The sequence below is a fragment of the Lonchura striata genome, chromosome 2, assembly GCF_050655825.1.
Source record: "Lonchura striata isolate lonStrDom1 chromosome 2, ASM5065582v1, whole genome shotgun sequence".
Classification (NCBI taxonomy): domain Eukaryota; kingdom Metazoa; phylum Chordata; class Aves; order Passeriformes; family Estrildidae; genus Lonchura; species Lonchura striata.
The window spans coordinates 13521219-13539733 of record NC_140704.1 but is presented as its reverse complement, the minus strand read 5'-3'; the positions used below and the strand labels follow the sequence as shown (position 1 = coordinate 13539733).

General features: G+C 38.7%; 1 protein-coding gene across 4 annotated transcripts in view; it reads right to left on the bottom strand.

The window, feature by feature from the left end:
• Positions 1 to 17664, bottom strand: part of CUL2 (cullin 2) — a 41919-nt gene extending 24255 nt beyond the window's left edge. For 2 of the 4 annotated variants that reach the window (XM_021542926.3, XM_085564023.1), the window contains exons 1-6: positions 17247 to 17351; positions 14484 to 14622; positions 8947 to 9049; positions 7005 to 7099; positions 4294 to 4399; positions 1338 to 1420 (exon numbers count right to left, since the gene is read on the bottom strand). In XM_021542926.3, coding sequence (XP_021398601.1) covers positions 1338 to 1420; positions 4294 to 4399; positions 7005 to 7099; positions 8947 to 9049; positions 14484 to 14602 — 506 coding nt within the window. In that variant the 5' untranslated portion in view covers positions 14603 to 14622; positions 17247 to 17351. Of the gene's footprint in view, positions 1 to 1337; positions 1421 to 4293; positions 4400 to 7004; positions 7100 to 8946; positions 9050 to 14483; positions 14623 to 17246; positions 17377 to 17455 lie in introns of those variants that run through there. The other 2 variants (XM_021542927.3, XM_085564022.1) reach the window with 2 other exon arrangements.
• Positions 17665 to 18515: the final 851 nt, after the last annotated feature.

Sequence of the window (18515 nt, the reverse complement as noted above, 5' to 3'; positions counted from 1 at the left end):
ACACTGCCTCCCAGTGACAGGCTTGATCTAAACACCCTGGGGCAATCTGCCTCAACCTAAACACAGACCATTATTTTAAGGGGCATCAGATGTCTGTTGAAAAAAGTTTTCATAGACATTTCTACTCCCACCCACCAGTGAAATATATACATTAAGTAAGACAAGTCTTCAGCAACACTATGCTTCATGTAGCAAAGGAGAATGTTCTTCACCATGAATTAGGGAAATCTCCATTTACTAAAAATAGTTTGAGTAAAAATGGATAAAGCACTATTAAGTCCTGGTTACAAAGGAACCATGAGTCAACAAGGGGAAGCAAATAAATACTTCCTGGCTTCAGAAATGCCATCAAAAAGAGACATCATATCCTTCCTTTACTTTGTTGTCCAATATGTAATTCAGGAATGAAAAATACAAATAAACTATTAAAATTAGGTTTTCAGTGCCTTACAGATATTTTTTTCTGACCAAGTGCATGTTCAAGGAACCTCAATCTGCCAAAATACCTCTCTCCTTCAGTTTGTCTACAGCAGTCTGGTCACCTGAGTAAGCGCTTAAAACAACCCCAGAGTTATCATAAACAGTGGTAGAAGTGCAGAAACTGATGAAACTTACAACTACACACAAGATCTGTAGTAGATCCCAAAATTTGTTTATTCATAAAATAGAAGATCCTTTAGAAGTTAATCAAATAAAAGTTTTAAATCAAAGCTTGAAAAATCTCAAGCGCTTTGGTTTTGTTTAGAAGTAGTAAAAAAAAAAAGATATTCATAAATAAAACAATAACTTTCCCTCAAACTACAAAAAATAATTATCTTCATTTCATTCAAGACAAACATGAAAAATGATAAGTGAAGGTACTGATCTGAAAAACAGAAACCCAGAAGCTTTTTCACTTGCAAGAATTACTCTGGGTTCCATGCAAACACAGCTTCTCTGGCTTTGGCAAATCTCTGCCCAAGGCCTATTCCTTAACTTGACTGACAGCACAGAAGCTAAAGGTAGTCAGCATTAGGTGGAGAAAAAGGTAAAATGTATCCTATGGGACCTGGACAGTTATTCTAACTCCTGTTATCCAATTAATAAGAAGGGTTGCTGAAACAGAAAGATCATTATTCTGTGGTTACAGGGAATTCACTGCCTTTTTCTACACATGAAAGCCACAAACACAGCTACAACAAGAAAAGCTGATTGACCATCATAATCAGAAAACAAGTTACCTTAAAAAAACCAAACATAAAAATTGTGTAAAAGTCCACAGATTTTCAAAGTAAGAGAAAAAAAGAAGTAAAAAAACCCCCACATTATGTTAAAGCAAGAAACAATCAAACACTCACTTTTTTATTTCTCGGAGGAGCATCCGAATAAGGATGGCCTGCAGTGGCTCAATCATTAATTTTCTCCACATATCAAGAGCTAGCTGTCAGGACACAACACAAGTTTATATCAATAAAAAGTACATTTAAAAAAAAAACTAAAACCCACCACACCAAAACCAGAACAGTACCAAAGATGACACAATTCCCCATTGAGGATTTTTAAAATTCAGTTGTTACATAACCTCTTCTTTCTCTACTTGGGCAGTATATGAATGCTGGCTTCCCAGCCTGCATTCTTTCTACACATCTCATAGAACTGATTCATTCCTTGGTTCTACTCCAAGTATTCTCAAATACATGTAAGGACTCCAAGCAAGTTGGTTACAAAGGCAGATTTTGAGACTACACATAAAAAAAACCATCTGCACGGCAATAGGTAAGTAACATACCTTTCTAATCAAAGTCTGAATGTGTGTAAACACCAGTATTTCTATCAATGATTGCAAAATGAGCCTCACCTGACAAAAGGAAATTTCTTTTGGCCCATTTGTCAGAGGTCACAGTCAAAGATACAGAATCCTTTCATCCAACGCACAAAGAACATCTCCAAACTAAGATACTTTCATCTTCAGCAAAGTAACTGGCAAGCTAACATTTGGCTTCTAATGGAATTCAAATCAGTTCAGGAATTCATCAATTCTTACAAGTGAAGCAGTTGCTCCCAAGGTACACCATTTTTAAAAACAGAATTGCAATAGTTCAAATGAGCTTTTGCACTTGAATCAAAGTCAGATTTAAAGCGCAAAAGGGATGTGATCCCTTATACATAGAGAATAATTGCATATAGGAGACCTCCAAAAACACCTGCCAGGAAGTAGTAGACTGGAAAAAAATGAAACTGCACAGTTCAGTAAGGACAGAGGGAATATTGTTTCTAAGAAAGCTTTGACACAACTAACAGGTCACTAGATGCAAAAATTAAACAATCAATCAGGTATGCCTTAAATGAAAGCAGGCACATAGCTATCAACTGCCAATCTGACCCACTCTGTGAAATAAATCTCCTTTTTAAAAAGCAGACAAATGAACATGCTCCAGCTGTCACAGCTATTCAGCATCCATGCTGCAATACAGGGTTAAGAAAGTAAACCTGACACAACTGCACCATAAGCAGGCTAAAGGAGAGGTAAAGGTTTGCTTATAAAGCCAAAGACAGATCATGTTTTGAAACAAAGTCATCTTAGGAGCAATTTTCACTGTCATGCCTTGTGGAGAGTAGTTGGAGGACAGTTAAATTTCTGTAAGACAACAGGAACTCATCCTGAATGAAAGAAGCCAGCTGAAAAAAGCCAGCTCTGGAGAGAGGGGGGAAGAAAGGAAAAGAACTGATACATTTAGTAACTATGAGGTGAGGATAAACAAGCTCAAGTAGATCTCTTCTGAATGTGGTCTCTAGCATGGTCTGTCTCACATATGAGGCGGAAGCAAAGTCAAGTTGCCTATTGGAATTTTCCTGTCAAATAAACTATAGACAGATCAATCCAGCAACTTGATGTATTAGTTCAAGACAGCTTCTCCCACTTGAGGATAGGGACTGATCTTATTTCTCCAACTAGACTGGCAATACTGAACGTGGCAGTTTTCTCCATTTTCCAGAATCAGGGGAAAAAAACCCCAGAAGGCACATCTTAAATACCTTCTAGCTCAGGGTTCCCACAAAGCCATTGAAAACTCAGGAGACTGAAATCAGTCATAGGAGTTCAACTCAGAAAAGCAGTCTCCTTCACCATGCATTCATAACATACAGAGAAGAAAAAAGTAATCTCTTGCAAGCACTGGCAAACTACTTTCATTAACTTATCTCACCCTGTATATTTCCTACTACAACAATTACTGAATGTCTGAACACTTGTGGGGATGAAGAACTGTTTGAAGCTGTGCCCACACACCTCACACACGCACGTCTGCTCTCATGTACAGACCTACTGTTACACACCTCGGAAGAGCTGAGCAAGAATGGACTTGTTTAAGATTACTGAAAAGCTCCCAAAGTATTGTTACAACACAAGAATGACGTTGAGACAGAATCTTCAGAACAGAGAGTGCAGCTCTGCTTCTAAAAATACTGGGCATTATTTCTGTAACTTCACGCTGAAACTGAAGAGAACTATACATAAAATAAGCATGTTTGCCCTTGGGTAGATAAAGTCCAGATCATTTCAGTCATCTAAAATGGCATAAATGGTAGTTCATTCAATTTTAAAGTGATAAACAACAAATAATTTTACTTCTGCCAGAGCCCTTGTACAATCCAAAGAATAAAAGACAGAATCCTACAGGAACCATAATGAAGGAGAAAATGCTTTCAAAACAAAGACTTGATAAACTTGCCAAGTTTAGGTCAAGAAATGGAGCTCATCTTGTAGGTCAAGAAATCTAGCAATGAATTCACCAAAATAAAGCTGCAATTTAATATATGAATGTAGGACTCAAGTCTCCATTACTTTTCAGGACAAAGGGGTGATTGCCATAAACCTAAACCTACACCAGTTGTGAACAGATATTAACTTCACTGCCTTGAGATTCTTAAGAAAAGCTTTTATACTTTGTCACATCAAGAAATAGAAGCCTAAAAACTAATATTTAAAGGGCTTCAAAAACAAAAGTATACTGCTTCTTCAACATGTTTTCTAGATAGCAGTATCACTTAAGAATCTAAAGTTTATTTGCTAAGTGTTCCTATTATCACATTTTAAGCCCAGATTTTCCAACAGTTTTTATACTTGTTTTTTTTCCCTGCCAGGTCACTCTTATTTTCTACACCAAAATTGTAATCTCATTTTACAAGGAGAATAGTGCTTACATCTACAACATTTCTGTGACATAAAAGAGCAAAAATGTTTCAAAGGACAAAGCTGAACTAATAGCATTCTGAATACTGTTTCTAGCCAACCCTACTTTCAGAAATACCTACCTCTCCAATTTCCATCAAAGGTTCATTCATATCCACCCCTCCATAACCATACTGAAGATCAGCTTCAGTCAATTTGTTCTTCTTAATAAACTGTGTGTTGAGGTACCTATAGAAATAAGGACATCCTCATCAAAACAGGCAAAAATAAGAAACTTAAAATTAGGTTCAGAATTGTGGAATGTCTTCCATATCACAAAATATAACCTCCTTTAAACAATTCCACTGCTATTTGTAGAAAAATATTACAGTACAAATGACATTGAAAGAATTTACATCACATTGAAACAGTAGTGTTGGTAACAGAGATCAAACAGGATCCTGAAATATCACTGTCAGCATTTTCTTGGTGAACATCTTGTGTAAGAATCCAACCTTTCAACATGCACTGCTTATACACGGATACATGTATGTATGTATTTCTCATACATACACCTATGTGCAAAATAACTCCTAAACTCAGTGATTAGTATTAGAGTGCTAGTAGTGTATTTTAATGGTAGAAAAACACTCCTACTATTGGATATTTTTAAGTTAAAAGTATTTCCTTATACCTGGACTGTTTATGTGTTTCTCTCAGACTGAAATGGAGAAGTACTGTTTATTTTAACAGGGCAAACTTTTGTCTGTTATGATCCCTTATTCAGTTCATGATAACTAGCCAGATTACAAATTTTAAAGAGAAGAATTTTCAGAAATTATTTAAGTAACAGTTATAGAGAAGAAATGCCATGTTATTTTTAAATTCAGTATTTACTACTGTATGCAAAGTTTTTATAAAGAACACAAAATGTATTCTATACAAGACCTGCTAAAACATCCCTCTTGACTCTCAGTATTCCCACAGAACAAATACTGTAACATTTTTAAACAGAACCAATTCTTTCCTTTCCTAGATAACTGGGAAAAAAAATTCGAATATATTTCCCAACTACACTATTTCTTACATTAGAAATGCTTAAATGAGCCAACTGAAGAGTTTTTTTTAAATTTCTGATCTAAGCAGAAGTTTTGAGATGCTCAGTTTTAGACACTGAAAAGAGCCAAGTTACTGAAGCACTTTAAGAGCCTCAGAGGCTGCACCTGACTAGAGATGTCTGAACACTCTCAACATGAAGACAAAGGCCAAGCAAAGGAGAAAAGGAAGAACACACTGTGAAATCCTGTGAACTTAAAAGAATTTAGGACACCACAGAGTCCAAAGAAGGAAGATGTGTCCTAGTGCAGTGATGACAAACTGGAGTACAGCAGCTAGTTTGACACTCTTATGAGGAACTGTAACCATGAACTATAAATGCAGGCCTCTTTAGAAGGCTCCGGGCCCTCCATGTCATATCAAACCTGTGAGGACATTAGGAACACCTTGAACACCAGCCTTAAGCAGGCTCCTTGGTGGCATTTTCCCATCTTCCCCCATGGGAACAAAGCCAACAGCTGCCAATCTGCTTTTTCTCATTAAACTTACTAAGAAGGAAAGCCCTACACTCTCCTCACTTACCCCCCACCCCCCCCCATCAGTACATACAACAAGAGTAGCATGTAAAACTAAAAATTGCTATACCATGATATGCTGGTATTATTACAAATATTTCAAAGACAGAATGGAATAAAGCAAAAGCTGCACCATGTGTGTTTAGTTTTCAGGATTTTATTTGTAATACTTCTTTTTTTTTTTCCTTTAACTGACTTAATTTCAATTTGCTAGGTAAGAAAACTCTCCCAAATCACTTGAAATTAAAGTAGGCAGACCAGATCTTTTTGAAGTATCTATAAAACCTGTTACAGCACCAAAACACTGGTAATGCCTAACGTCCAGCATTGGTTTTATCTATTATTTTTACCATCAGAATGAAACAACAACCAAAGATGTTTCTTTCAATGTTCCTTATTCCATCAATTTTATACACTTGGTTTAGTCAAGCACATGTGGGATTTTACTTTCAAACTGAATCCACATTTGTCTTCCTAGCATAATGCACCAAGGAGGATGGGTAAAAAAACAAACCAAAATCAACACTGAAGAAAGAAAAGATTTAACTCGATTTCCAATGATATGATCGATCTCACATTTTAGGAATTTTGCTCAAAAATGCCTCACATTTGAGCAGTGTTTCAAGTATTGCCTATCAGGTTAGAATCAGAGATGCAAGCCTAATTAAGTTTTAAGGGAATCTATTTTAAAATAACTTTCAGATTACCACCTATAGACATTGATCAGTTTTCATTGCTGCAAGAATTATACAATCTAGAACCTGGAATACAAAAGAGTCAACTAAATTATGGTACTTTTTTCAGAGTATGCATGCAATAAGAAAAGAACACCAACTATTAATAAAAAGTAGAATATCTTGAAGCTTTGACTCAAACCGTGCTGGTTCAACTGCAAACTGCAGTACAGTGCCAACCTTGTAGAACTCCTACAATTATGAGTTTATACACTGCAGGGTTGATTAGCACCAACACATTTGGCACTGCAACATCAAGCAGAATATATTAGTAATGAAAGAACTTAAGAAATTGTCTTGGCTACTTACCTGCTGAGGCATTACTCCTTTTTTCTCATGTTCTGCTACCATAACTATATTCTCTCCAAAATTAACGTGAGGCATATTCATCTACTGCTCTCTTTAATCAACACTCTTCAACTTAACCGGCAGATCATGTTAAATTTCATGTTAATTTCAAAGGTTTAACAACTCTTTTGCAAAGCTTACCTGTATAAACAGTCCATATAGTCTGCCCCTTTGCTATACTCTTCCCAGTATCTGTGATACATAACCAGTACTTGTTCTTCAGCTTCCAGAACTCTCTGTGAAGGCACACATACCCCACACACCAGAATTAGTATGAAAATAGCACACACACTTAGGAAGCTATCACGGGATGATCATTTTGGAATAGTATTTGCATATTCAGAATCACGGCAATGACCAAAAAGCTTACACATCTTAATACTATCAAGTTGTGGTACTATCAAGTTCCAGCTAGAACACCTGGACTTGCTTTATTTTGCATATAAAAATAGCAGTCTCTCTACTGTATTGTTTTCTATTGATCTTTTCAGAAGTACCTGCTTAAATAAGCCTGGTTCATATTCTCACATCAAACTGGTGGGATAACTCACAGAACCATTCTCTCAGTGACACAGATCACTTTTGTTTTCTCACATCAAACTGGTGGGATAACTCACAGAACCATACTCTCAGTGACACAGATCAGTTTTATATTCACACAGCTACATGCACTGCACACCAGAACTGACCAACTGTAAAACCACTATGCCTTACTGGAGACAAGTCCTTATATGTACCAAGAATCACAGAATAATACAAGTTTAACAAAGCACAGACATGTATAAATGAAAAAAAGCATTAAAGTTTTTCAAATCTAGGCCCCAATCTTCTGAAATTTAAGCAAATCATTATCTGACAAGCTACTGAACTTCTCAAAATAGATTCATACTTCAGAGAAGTAAGTTCAACCATTTAAACTAATTTGTATGATTTGTGAGGGAAGATGAAATCCTAGGAATTCAACCTTAATTCTCTTTAGAGTTTGTCATTTTAAAATCTGGCTCCAGCAGCAAAGAAGCTCATGCAAAAAAGGGTAAAAAAATACAAAAGAGGAAAGTTGGTAGACAAAACAGAATTTTCCAACATTATTTCAGAGACAAGTGGTGGCTAGCCAATTTAAAAACTGGATGTATGCCTTCCACTACTTCCCAAAGCTTCCACTGTTCTGGCACCTCCCTGATTATCCTACATGAGCTTATTCATCTCATTAAATAAATGAAGAACTTATTTGGCAGAGTTCTCTGCTAGTTTAGTGAACTTATTTAGTCTGAGTGCCAGAATTAACCTCTCTGTAGCCAGTGGAACTGCCTGTTAAGATACCCAGTCTATCTTGTCAAATACTCAGGTACCTAAGCGTGAAGCCACTTAGCAGCACTATGCAGAATTTGCAATGCTTCACCCAATATAAAGACACTGAAAAGCATCTTATTTAAATCTAGTTCTCTTTTTACTGATATAGATGGAGGTGCCATACATCTGTCCTATCTACGAAACATGATGAATTATAATTTTAATGAAATTTGCTGTCTTAGCTGATGAAACAGAACTTAACACAGCTATATAGACATACAAATATAGTTGTCATAATAAATAATTTGCCATTATTTCATCTCCTCCCAAGTGTTTGTGTTATTTCCCACATATTTCAGAAGGTTTATGTTTATTTTTTAAGAGAGTATATACAATCAGTTTCCAAGACACTAGAGCAGATACATTTATCTTGAAACACAAGTCTAATGACAAACTACAAACATTTGCAAAATGAAGATGCTTCTCTAACTTGTTTGATTATAAGCATTCAATGTAAAAGAAAGAACTTGCTTTTCAAGCTAATGACACTATTGCATAAACCATAACTGTTGGCTTAGAAATAAAATTATTTCTTTTGTGTTGCAAATCAAAAGGTATCTATAATACCCGCCTACATTTGTGTCCATGTGGTGACATGTGTTACATATTTCATATATACAAGAATTGTGTCTCTGCAACTCTGTCATCTGTGATTTTGTCTCATAAAAACCTATAAAAAGTCAAAAAAAGGATGAAGAACACCTACATGGACATCAGTAACTGTACAGGTTACCTTGTGCAAATGGCGTACATGATTCTCCAAAAAAATTTTAGTCTCAGTATAAAGTCTCTCTCCAAGAGGTTCGGGATAGGCCACACACAAAGCATAAATGTCTCTGGGCTCAAAGTCAAGGTTTGTAATTAAGCGTGAAGACAATATAAACAAAGTTTATGATTTACAGAACCCTTTCTCTTCCCCACATGCAGTTTAGGTTTTGGGGTTTGTTTTACATCAAGCAAAAAAGATAAAATGCATAATTTTCTGAAATTAGTGTAAGTATTGGCTTGTGCAGAATCCAAGTTTACAGCATCAATATTAAATTTTAAATACTGAATACTTAGGCAGTATTAGAGCTAAGATCTTGAAACTTCTCATAGCCTCATACTGATGTGGCTTCTACCCTTTATTTGCCATGTATAATATACAATAATCTCAAGGTGAAAAAGCAGCTTTCATGCACCATTCTTCTGTATTTGCAGCCAGCATGAACTGAAGTTCTTCTCATATAATGGAAAGGAGCACTAATTAGATCAAGAACATGATTAGTTAAGTACATGGTGACGCAGACTTCAAATTTCCCTTCCTGGAGTCCAAAATAACTTACTGTCCCTGCATTTTGCCCTCACCTCCACAGGTAAAATAATTTCAGGGGACACTGAAAATTAAATAATCACAATGGTAGTGTGGATAAAAAATAAGTTTATATGCTTTTTAAACATCACAATTTCAGTAATCCTGTTAGATCACAGCCACAAAAAACAGTTGAGTTGCTAATTTAACGGGGCAGCAGCAACATGTAAAGCCACCTTTAACGTAGTTTTGTCCCTAAACTACCTTGCAGAGCTATACCTTTGGTTTGTATCAAGTTTTAAGAGTAACTTGGGGAAGAGAAGTTATGACTGAGAACTTTGCTTTCAGAAAATTCAAGCAAGGATTAGGTCAGGCTTCACATGAACAACTGCGGGAAATAAACTAAATCTGCAAAAATTACTTTAAAACATGGCTTAACCACTAAACCTAGGCACTTTACAGAGCCAGCCATAGTAGGAATCAATAATTTAGCATATCACTTCAATCAAGGGAAGACACAAGATCTGCTTTCCTCTAGTCTACCCTAAAAAATCATATGCCTGTGTGAAAGGAGGCAGAAGACAGACAGTGGAAGAGTCACCTGCTTAATCTACAGAACAGTGTCAAGCTCTCATCACACAGCTTGTCCAAATGCATGTTTCATTTTTTATATGGAATTACTACTCAAAACAAAGAAGATTCTGATGCAGGAGAACTAATTAGGAAAAAACCCTTTATCTGGCAACTGTAATCTCAGAGATCCCCAACCAGAATCTAATCTTGAGTACATTATTTCACTCATATAGATCATCTTTGCTAGAATTCTCCTTAGAACAGCAAAGTGTTAAATGAACAAAACATTTTGTTCTCCTTAGAACAAAAAAGTGTTAAATGGAAACACTGTGAAACAAAACAGGCAACATCCACTGCTTTGTAACAGTAGCAGCCAATGCAATATACCATCTTGTAAAGTAATGACCAATAATATACCAAAACAAACTTCCAAGCATGCCTTTCCTTATTCTAGAGAAGAAATTTTCTTACAAATGAAGAAAGCTGAATCTAGTACTCTTCCTTGGTATTTGCCACTGTGTTTAATATCAGCAGATACACAAACTAAGAGCTTAATCACAGAAATACTTGAACAGCACCTCACCCTCCTGTATCAACTAAATACTACTTGCTGGATATCAGGTTTCTCTGGAATTATACAAAAGAAAAGCTATCATGAGACTGAAATATATCTGACTGTAACAAAACTGTTCTTTCTTGCTTAATTTGTACTTGTTTCTTTATCCATTTTATCTTTGAGTCCAGAATCCAAATTTGAGGGTCATATTAAAAGTGTTGTGACCCTCTTAACAAAAAAAAAAAAAATCTCTGACATGAAATTAATCCTTAATCATCACTGGTATTTTACTCCATAAACTTAAAGCCTATTTTTCCTGTGCTGCTGTCCCAACAAACAACAGGAAGAAGCCTTCACTGTTCAATAATTTATCTTTAATGGTGAAAGCCATCTGTTCTTCAAGTTCAGCATGCAGTTTTGCAGGGTGAGAAAGGCTAGAGGAAGCTGTAGCCAAACTGCTGCCTAGGGGCCTTCACTCTGTATTGAGAACAAGAACATCAAAACCCTTCTGTGACTTAAGTGCTTTGGTAGTTGCTATTTGAGGGGCATTACCCAGCAATGGGAAACGGAAGCACTTCCAAACTAAGAAGGAACAACAACAAAATTACTACCAACAAGAAAATGCTATATCCAAGGCTACAAAAACTCACAAATATTGTCCTCGGGGTTTAAAAAGCACCTAGTTCAGACTTCTCTAGGCAACTAGTGTAGAGCTTTGGGAAAATTTCTATTCATCAATCTTCTGTAACAGAACCAAAATTTGTAGAGAATTTCAAGACTCAGTCAGAAAGAATCATGACCATATGAACTTTATTTACTCTTCCTTCTTGGCCAGTTGTATCTAGAGATGCATGTTTAAGTTTCTGGTTCATAATAGGGTCCTTGCAAAACAGTTCATTAGAGGAGGCAGAGCAAACTTAGAGAAAAAAAAAAGGTGAAAAAAAAGCAGATAGTCATGCTGCATACTTTAAAAATAATTCTGTTCAAAGCACAGCTGTCCCCGAGTACTGTTGACCTTATTTTAACTCATTGGGTAGAAATCCCAAGACAACACAGGAAGAGCTTGATGTTCTACCTGTTAAAAAAAGTTCTAGGTAAAAGGCAGTTACCAAAGTATAGAGGAACTACCTACCACTCTCTAACCAAGCCTTAACTTTAAATCACGCCTATGCCTACTGAACAGCCTTGCAAGTGATACAATGTGTTCACAAGAACACCCCAAACAGAGACATAACTGTCACTCATTTACCAATGAAACGTTCATACACATGTCCTTCTAGAGAGAATCTGAAAAGGAAATCTGAAGGTCAAAGGTGGCTCAGGATGACTCACATTTTAAATAAAGTGACATATGGTCTTTCAGGTGATCTTTTCCACCACAATGGTTCCCAGCTCATTGCCATTCTACCATTGCAAGTATGAGGTAAAACATTTATTTAAAGATAAGCCATGTTTAACAATAAAATTACCGTAAATTACAAAGGAAACACAATATTAAAGACAAGTTCTGGGAACTAGTGGGGCAAAAAAATAGTTCTAGAAACGGAATATGTGCAGTACAAGCCTGTTATCCCTAAAATACTGTCAGCTTCCATATTCCATCGGATCTTAACTGCCCCAAACAGCACAAGGGAAAGTTAACACTTCTTAGAATACACTGATGCAGATTGAAACAGTGATTGCTTCCTGTATTTTATCCTTTGTTTCCACATCACTCTGTTAACTATACATACAGTACAAAAATCAACTGATACTATCAATGAATCAATGAAATTTTATTTATTGGATTTATTGAAACAGTTCAACTAATTTGCCATCTTTATGTTGTGCTGATTAAGCAATAAGAAAAAGTTAATAGAACATTTCCTTTATAATTGCTGTAGATGTTTAGAAACATTACTCCAATTAAATTGAATTGAAGAGAAAATAAATACAAGGAACAAGATGACGTATTTTTTAAATGCCAATTTAAATTTATATCCTTAATACCTTAGTCTTCTTTATGTATAAAACCTGGAAATAGTTTTTATTCCAGCTGTATAGAACTACCAGTTCCACCAGGTTGTTGAGCACTCATTGAGCAGCTTGTGTTAAAACACAAAGTCTGGTTACAGAAGTACTCTGGAAGCAGAAGTACTCAACAACCAACATTCAAGCTGGAAGTTACACAAACTCCTTTGGCCATTCAGCCACAGACAATGAGCCAAAAGGCTCATGCCCGTGCCAAATCAGACACTAATAGTGCCACTTTCCAAGGAATATAATTAAGAGATGATACTAAGTAAGGTCTTAAGAATTACATGTCAAATGTTTATTCCAAGACTGCTTCCTGAGTCTGCTGTTCATAAGCAATCCTTTTCTGATGTTCAATCAACTGGACTGAATCCCAAAAGAGGATCAACAGCAAACTTGTGTGGAAGGTCTCCACATAAGAAGTTGTAAGCAAAACAGTGTGACGTGGAACCAATACAACAGCTCATGTGACAATTATTTTATATTTAAATGTATTTTAGATACCCTTGTTTAAATGTTTAAAGTTTTAAGCTACAGAATTTAACCACTTGATAAAGACTGAATTATGTAATCCTCAAAAACTGCTTAGAAAGAATGACTACAGAACAACTTCTCAGCATGTAAGTACCCACCTAATTAGTTCAAATTTTTTTTTAAATTCTAGAGTCACTTGAACTTGACTTCAGTACAAGGTCATGCCCCCAGAAATTAATTACAATTTTTTTTTAATGAAAGAGCTCTTAAAGATTATTACACCACAAAAAGTCTCTACAAGAACTAGGAGCTATGTACATATACACATGCACACACTCAAAACACAGGCATGTGGGCAAGCAATTCTGAGAAATGGTTAACATGTTCAGAATGAGATGAGACTTTAGAGTCAAGCTCTGACCCATAGAATAAGCTTATGTTGTAAAAACTTATGTCTAAGCATCTTCTCAGGTGCTTCTTTTTTCACCCACAAGAATTAACAAATCAATAAGTCTAAACAATTCTTCTTCCTCGTAGTTAAACCAAACTATGACCAACCCCTGCAGAAGAGGTGCAAAGCCTCCAAAATTCTCCAATTATTCACCACAATGAAATGGCTAATGTCAGGGCACAGTATAGCTGGTTAGAAACGTTACACTTCTTTTAAAAGAAGGTCACTGAAACTTAAATCTTGTAAAATATTACAGGTCCATTTTACATGTAGAACACAAACCTTTCCACTACAACAATGTATGTACAGTTGTGACTTGAATAGTAAGACCATATGAATGCAGAAAGAGTAGTAATTCTTAAACGTAGCTTAACTGTCACAAGTAATAAGACAGTAACAGAGGAGGGAAAGGAAAAAGGCTTTTTAATATATCCTTGCTATGGAAATGTCTAGTATGGTAGCTATCAGTAGAGTTAGAAATGCAAAGAAGAGGGAGAAAGCTTTATACAGAACAATCTCAACATCCCCCACATCTCAAATTTAAAGATGTGCACTCTCTGTCCTGGGTATTTCCCCTGCTGCACACAAACACTTAAACATACAAGAAAATCTCAGTGTCAGAATAGGGGACACTCAATACCTGCAAAAACAGCTTTAGCATAAGCTAAGTATTATAGCTACCAAAAGTGACTAGAACTGAGGCTAATTAACTTTTTATCAGCATGGTGATTTTCACATAGAATACTTCCCAAATATACAGAATTTCCCATCCCTTTCAATTTATTCACAGGCCTAATAACAGGTACAGCCTAACAACAAGCTGCCCAGGATCACTATTGCATAACACAGGTTTACCCTGTGCTAAACACATCACACAAACACATCAAGTCAGATTTTTCACTTAAAGGATACGAGAAGCGATCATTCCACGTTGCTCTTTCAACATAATCCAACATCACAACAGCTTTAATTGTTGTTAGAAGTTTGTTCCATGTTTCATCAAAGTCAACTACTCGTGGTTTCAAGGACATTGTGGGGCTTTAGTGTTAATCTGTAGAAGAATTAAACATGTCAGACAACATTGCACAATCATTAAAAAAGTATACACTTCCTTTGAATTTTTGAATTTAAACTTTGTACACTGTTGCACCACTATGATACAGCGACACAAAGAACACCCACCTCTTCCAAAATGATTCCACAATTCCTCATTTTTAATGCTTTGGAATAGAATATGAATGTTGCATAAGTAGCCTATAACTTAATACCAATTAATCTAACATCATCATACTTTGTGAAGTTCACTATCTCACCAAACTATTCATTTAAGAGTGTCCCATGAAGAAAACAACTTTCCTGTAAATTTTGACTTGTTTACTTTTATCAAAGACTGTTTTAACTGTATCTAAGAAAATTTGGGGTAAGAACAAACTAAACGATTACCACAGTATCTGAAATTCCTACTGTCAGTTTGTAGCCTGTGCTCACCTCAGGCTTTCATGAGACATTTTTGGTTTTACATTTGAAAAGCCACAAAACCCAAAAGCTTTGATCAGGATGTGAAAAAGAAAACACAGGGCAATATGCAGAGCCAGGAAAACACTGATGCCTTTCAAATAAGACATGGCTTGAAAATACAGAAGCTGTGATAGTTATAGCCTATCAAAAATAAAAGAAGAGATTTATTGAGAAAAAAAAAAACCACTCAACATTAAATTATCTAAAAACTAGGGGGAAAGTAAGGTGATTTTAAAAAGAGACAACTGTGAAGGTCTCATTTTCACTAATTTAAAAGGGATCTGATGTGTGACATTCCATGCACAAAGCAAGTCTAGTTGCTGCTCAGAAACATGACATTGTAAGACTACAATAAAAAATGGAAAGAATACTTCTATTTCCATTTCAAACAGATGGACAAGTGACTCTTGTCTTTCCAAAATTTCAAGGTCAAAAGGGAAAGTAGAAAGCTGGTGACAGACTTTGAGAACAAGAGGCAGACTTCTGTAAGGGAAAGAATGAAATGTCATGCTAAAAAACTATTGAGCAACTAGCTTACTAGATTAACCACTACTGGCTCTTACAGGATATATCACTTCTCAGTTTAAGAAAAAAAGCAGTTAAATCAGATGCAACTTTTAGCATGCATGCACACAACCCATCCCCATGACTAACCAACCAAGCTCCTTAACTGCTGTAAATGTTGTGGTATTTGTAACTTGGCTATTACTTCAATCCATTTATGTTAGCAGGAGTTTACACAGAAAAATCAGTGAGAATTGACAAAACAAAGATCCATCAAGTAACGTAAGCTGAAAAACACACTGATGTATGTTTCACAGAAACATGAACCTTAGTAGAGGCAGGCAACAGCTCACTTCCAGATAGGAGGGGAGAGGGGGAAGTGGTAATCTTCAAAAAGACCAAATACCCCTCTTATGGAAAACACAAGATCATTTCCAGCTGACCCCAAGAAAAAATAATCATGGTCCACAAAAGACACTAAGAATCATAATAACTGCTTCTGTTAATGAAGCTGTACTTGTGTTATATTAGAAGTTGCTGTCTTGGAAACACAGGTGGTACATCCAAGAGAAAAGAGCCCTTTCTTCAAAGAGAAGCAAAACCGAGGGGAAGAAGGAAGGGTGAAGGAAAAGTCCTCACCACAGTACATCCCAATGTCATTAACCATGTTCAGGATGATTAAAACCTAATAATGTGTAAAGCATCCACATGGTCATCCAAGTATTCCGGAATTAAATTTAAGACAGATTAAATTAATAAGTTTAAGATAACTGTTATTTGGCATTCTCTTACAACTTTCATGGAAATATGAATTTAAGTATGTTTTAGAGATATTTTAACAAGTATCGTATAATTTTTACTATAAGACACTGGACTTTTTGGGGCATGCTGTGCTCCAGTATCAGCGATGCAAAAGCTCACCAACTTTGATTATTAGATGTCTTGTATTGATCACGGTAAGAACCACAGGAGAGCAGAATATCTACCCTAGGGTTTAGACTATTCAGGGTGTGGGAAGCCATACCTGTTTGATAAGCCTTAAGGTAAAGAGATGTTATTGAAACATATTTACTCAGTAAGATAATAAAAGGATGCCGCTTCCATCGCCTCATTCTTTAAAACACACCACTGCCATACAGCATATATTTGTTCACACAAATAAGCACAGCATTCTGTCCAGTATCAAAGAACGCCCCAAATTTCCAAGCTATTTAACCACCTCCATAAGCAGTATTACAAGTCCGTGGCGGGCGCGCAGACAGGGGCAGGAGCACTCGCGTCAAACAGGTGACCAGTGCTGCCTCCCCCGCCCCACGCCCGCTGCCCACCTCCCCCTCCACCAAAACAAAAGCGAAACTGGCTGAGGGCGCAGCCAGCGCATAATGAGCGGCCCCGCCGGAGAGGCCGCACCGCGCCCTGCCCGGGGGCAAGGGCAGGAGCCGGGGCAGGAGGCGGCGGGCGGGCGCTGCCGCTCAGGCACCGCCGGGGATGGGGCCCGGGCCGGGGCAGCGGCGGGGCCGGGGCCGGCCGGGGGCAGGGCCCGATCGCCCCCGCGCGCAGCCGGCGGGGTCGGGACCGCCACCTCCCTTCGGCGCGGCGCTCCCGCCCTCAGCGCGGCGGGCCGGGCCGGGCCGGGCCGGGCGAGGGCGTTACCTGGCGGCCCGGGGCCCGAGTCAGCGACCCCCGCCCGGCGTCCCTCGCTCCTGCCCTCGGCCGCGGTCGCTGCCCCGTTCCGTCCTCACAGCGCTGCCATTACCCAAAGCCGCTCGCGCCCCGCCCCTCCGCCGGCGCCGCCACTGCCGGGGTCGGGGCGCGGCCCCGCGGCCCCGCTCGGTGCTGTCGCCGCCGCGCCGCCGCCTCACCCAAGGTGCCGCCACCCCCGGGTTCTCCCCGCTGGGCTTTTTCCGCCGGCCGCGGGGCGAGCTGGGGCCGACGGGTCCCGGCGCTCCGTCACTTTCCGATCGCAGCGTCCCCCGCCGGAGCAGCGGGGTTTGGTACAGCCCGCGCTGTACGGCGAGCGCGGGCGGCCGCGCTTCCCAGCGGCGGGGCGGCCCCGCGCACGCGTCACTCCGCCCCCATGGCGGGACCGCTCTCGGCGCGCCGTCCCGCCAGGGACTCGCGGGGCACGCGGGCTGCAACGGGGCTCTCCCACGGGCGCGGCGTTCCCGGGCTCTGTGTCAGGAGGTCGCCGCTACCTCAGACGGTGGAAGTGTTCCCGTCCCGCCGCCGGACCCCAGCAGGGAGTTTCCCCAGCTTCCAGCACCCTGCTCGGGTGCGGGACGCCCCGGGCAGTGCCTCGGCCCCGGCTGCCTCCGCCGTCCCCTCGGGGCCTCGGCGGAAAGCGGCGACGCGGGGTTGTTGGGTGGGAGTGACAAAGCGGGGTCGCTGCGGAGGCCGAGCCGCCGGGCCCCGGCAGCCCAGCGCCCTGCAGATCTGCTTCAAAAAAAGCTAAAAAAACTAAAAAAAGGAATCATTTAGAGCACATAGTGCAGCTCTCCGTCAGAGACAATAGTTTTCTGGAAAACAGGCATTTATTTCTGAAACTTCTCTATTGTTCAAACTACTCAAAACTCACGTCAAAAATAATTATTTCTGTTTTCGAATCAAGCCCTTGCCCGTTTCATTTCCATAAATGAAGTTTTATATTTTTTCCATAAAGCTTGCAGCTTTATCATTAAGCCTTAATGTTTTCCTTTGTGTTCTCTTTTAAAATTATTTTTATTAGCTCCTTCTAGACATTTTAGACACTATTTCAACTTTCTCTGTTTTCACCGTAAACCCCTTTATTTTTCCATTCTGTTAATTTAACAGAAACTAGCAGAGTTTAAAGCTCTTCTATTTGCTGGGGGGGGGGGGGAGGGCAGGGAGGGAAGTTGTAACTTTAAGCTTTTGGGTGCTTGCTATTTTCTACAAGTGTTGGAT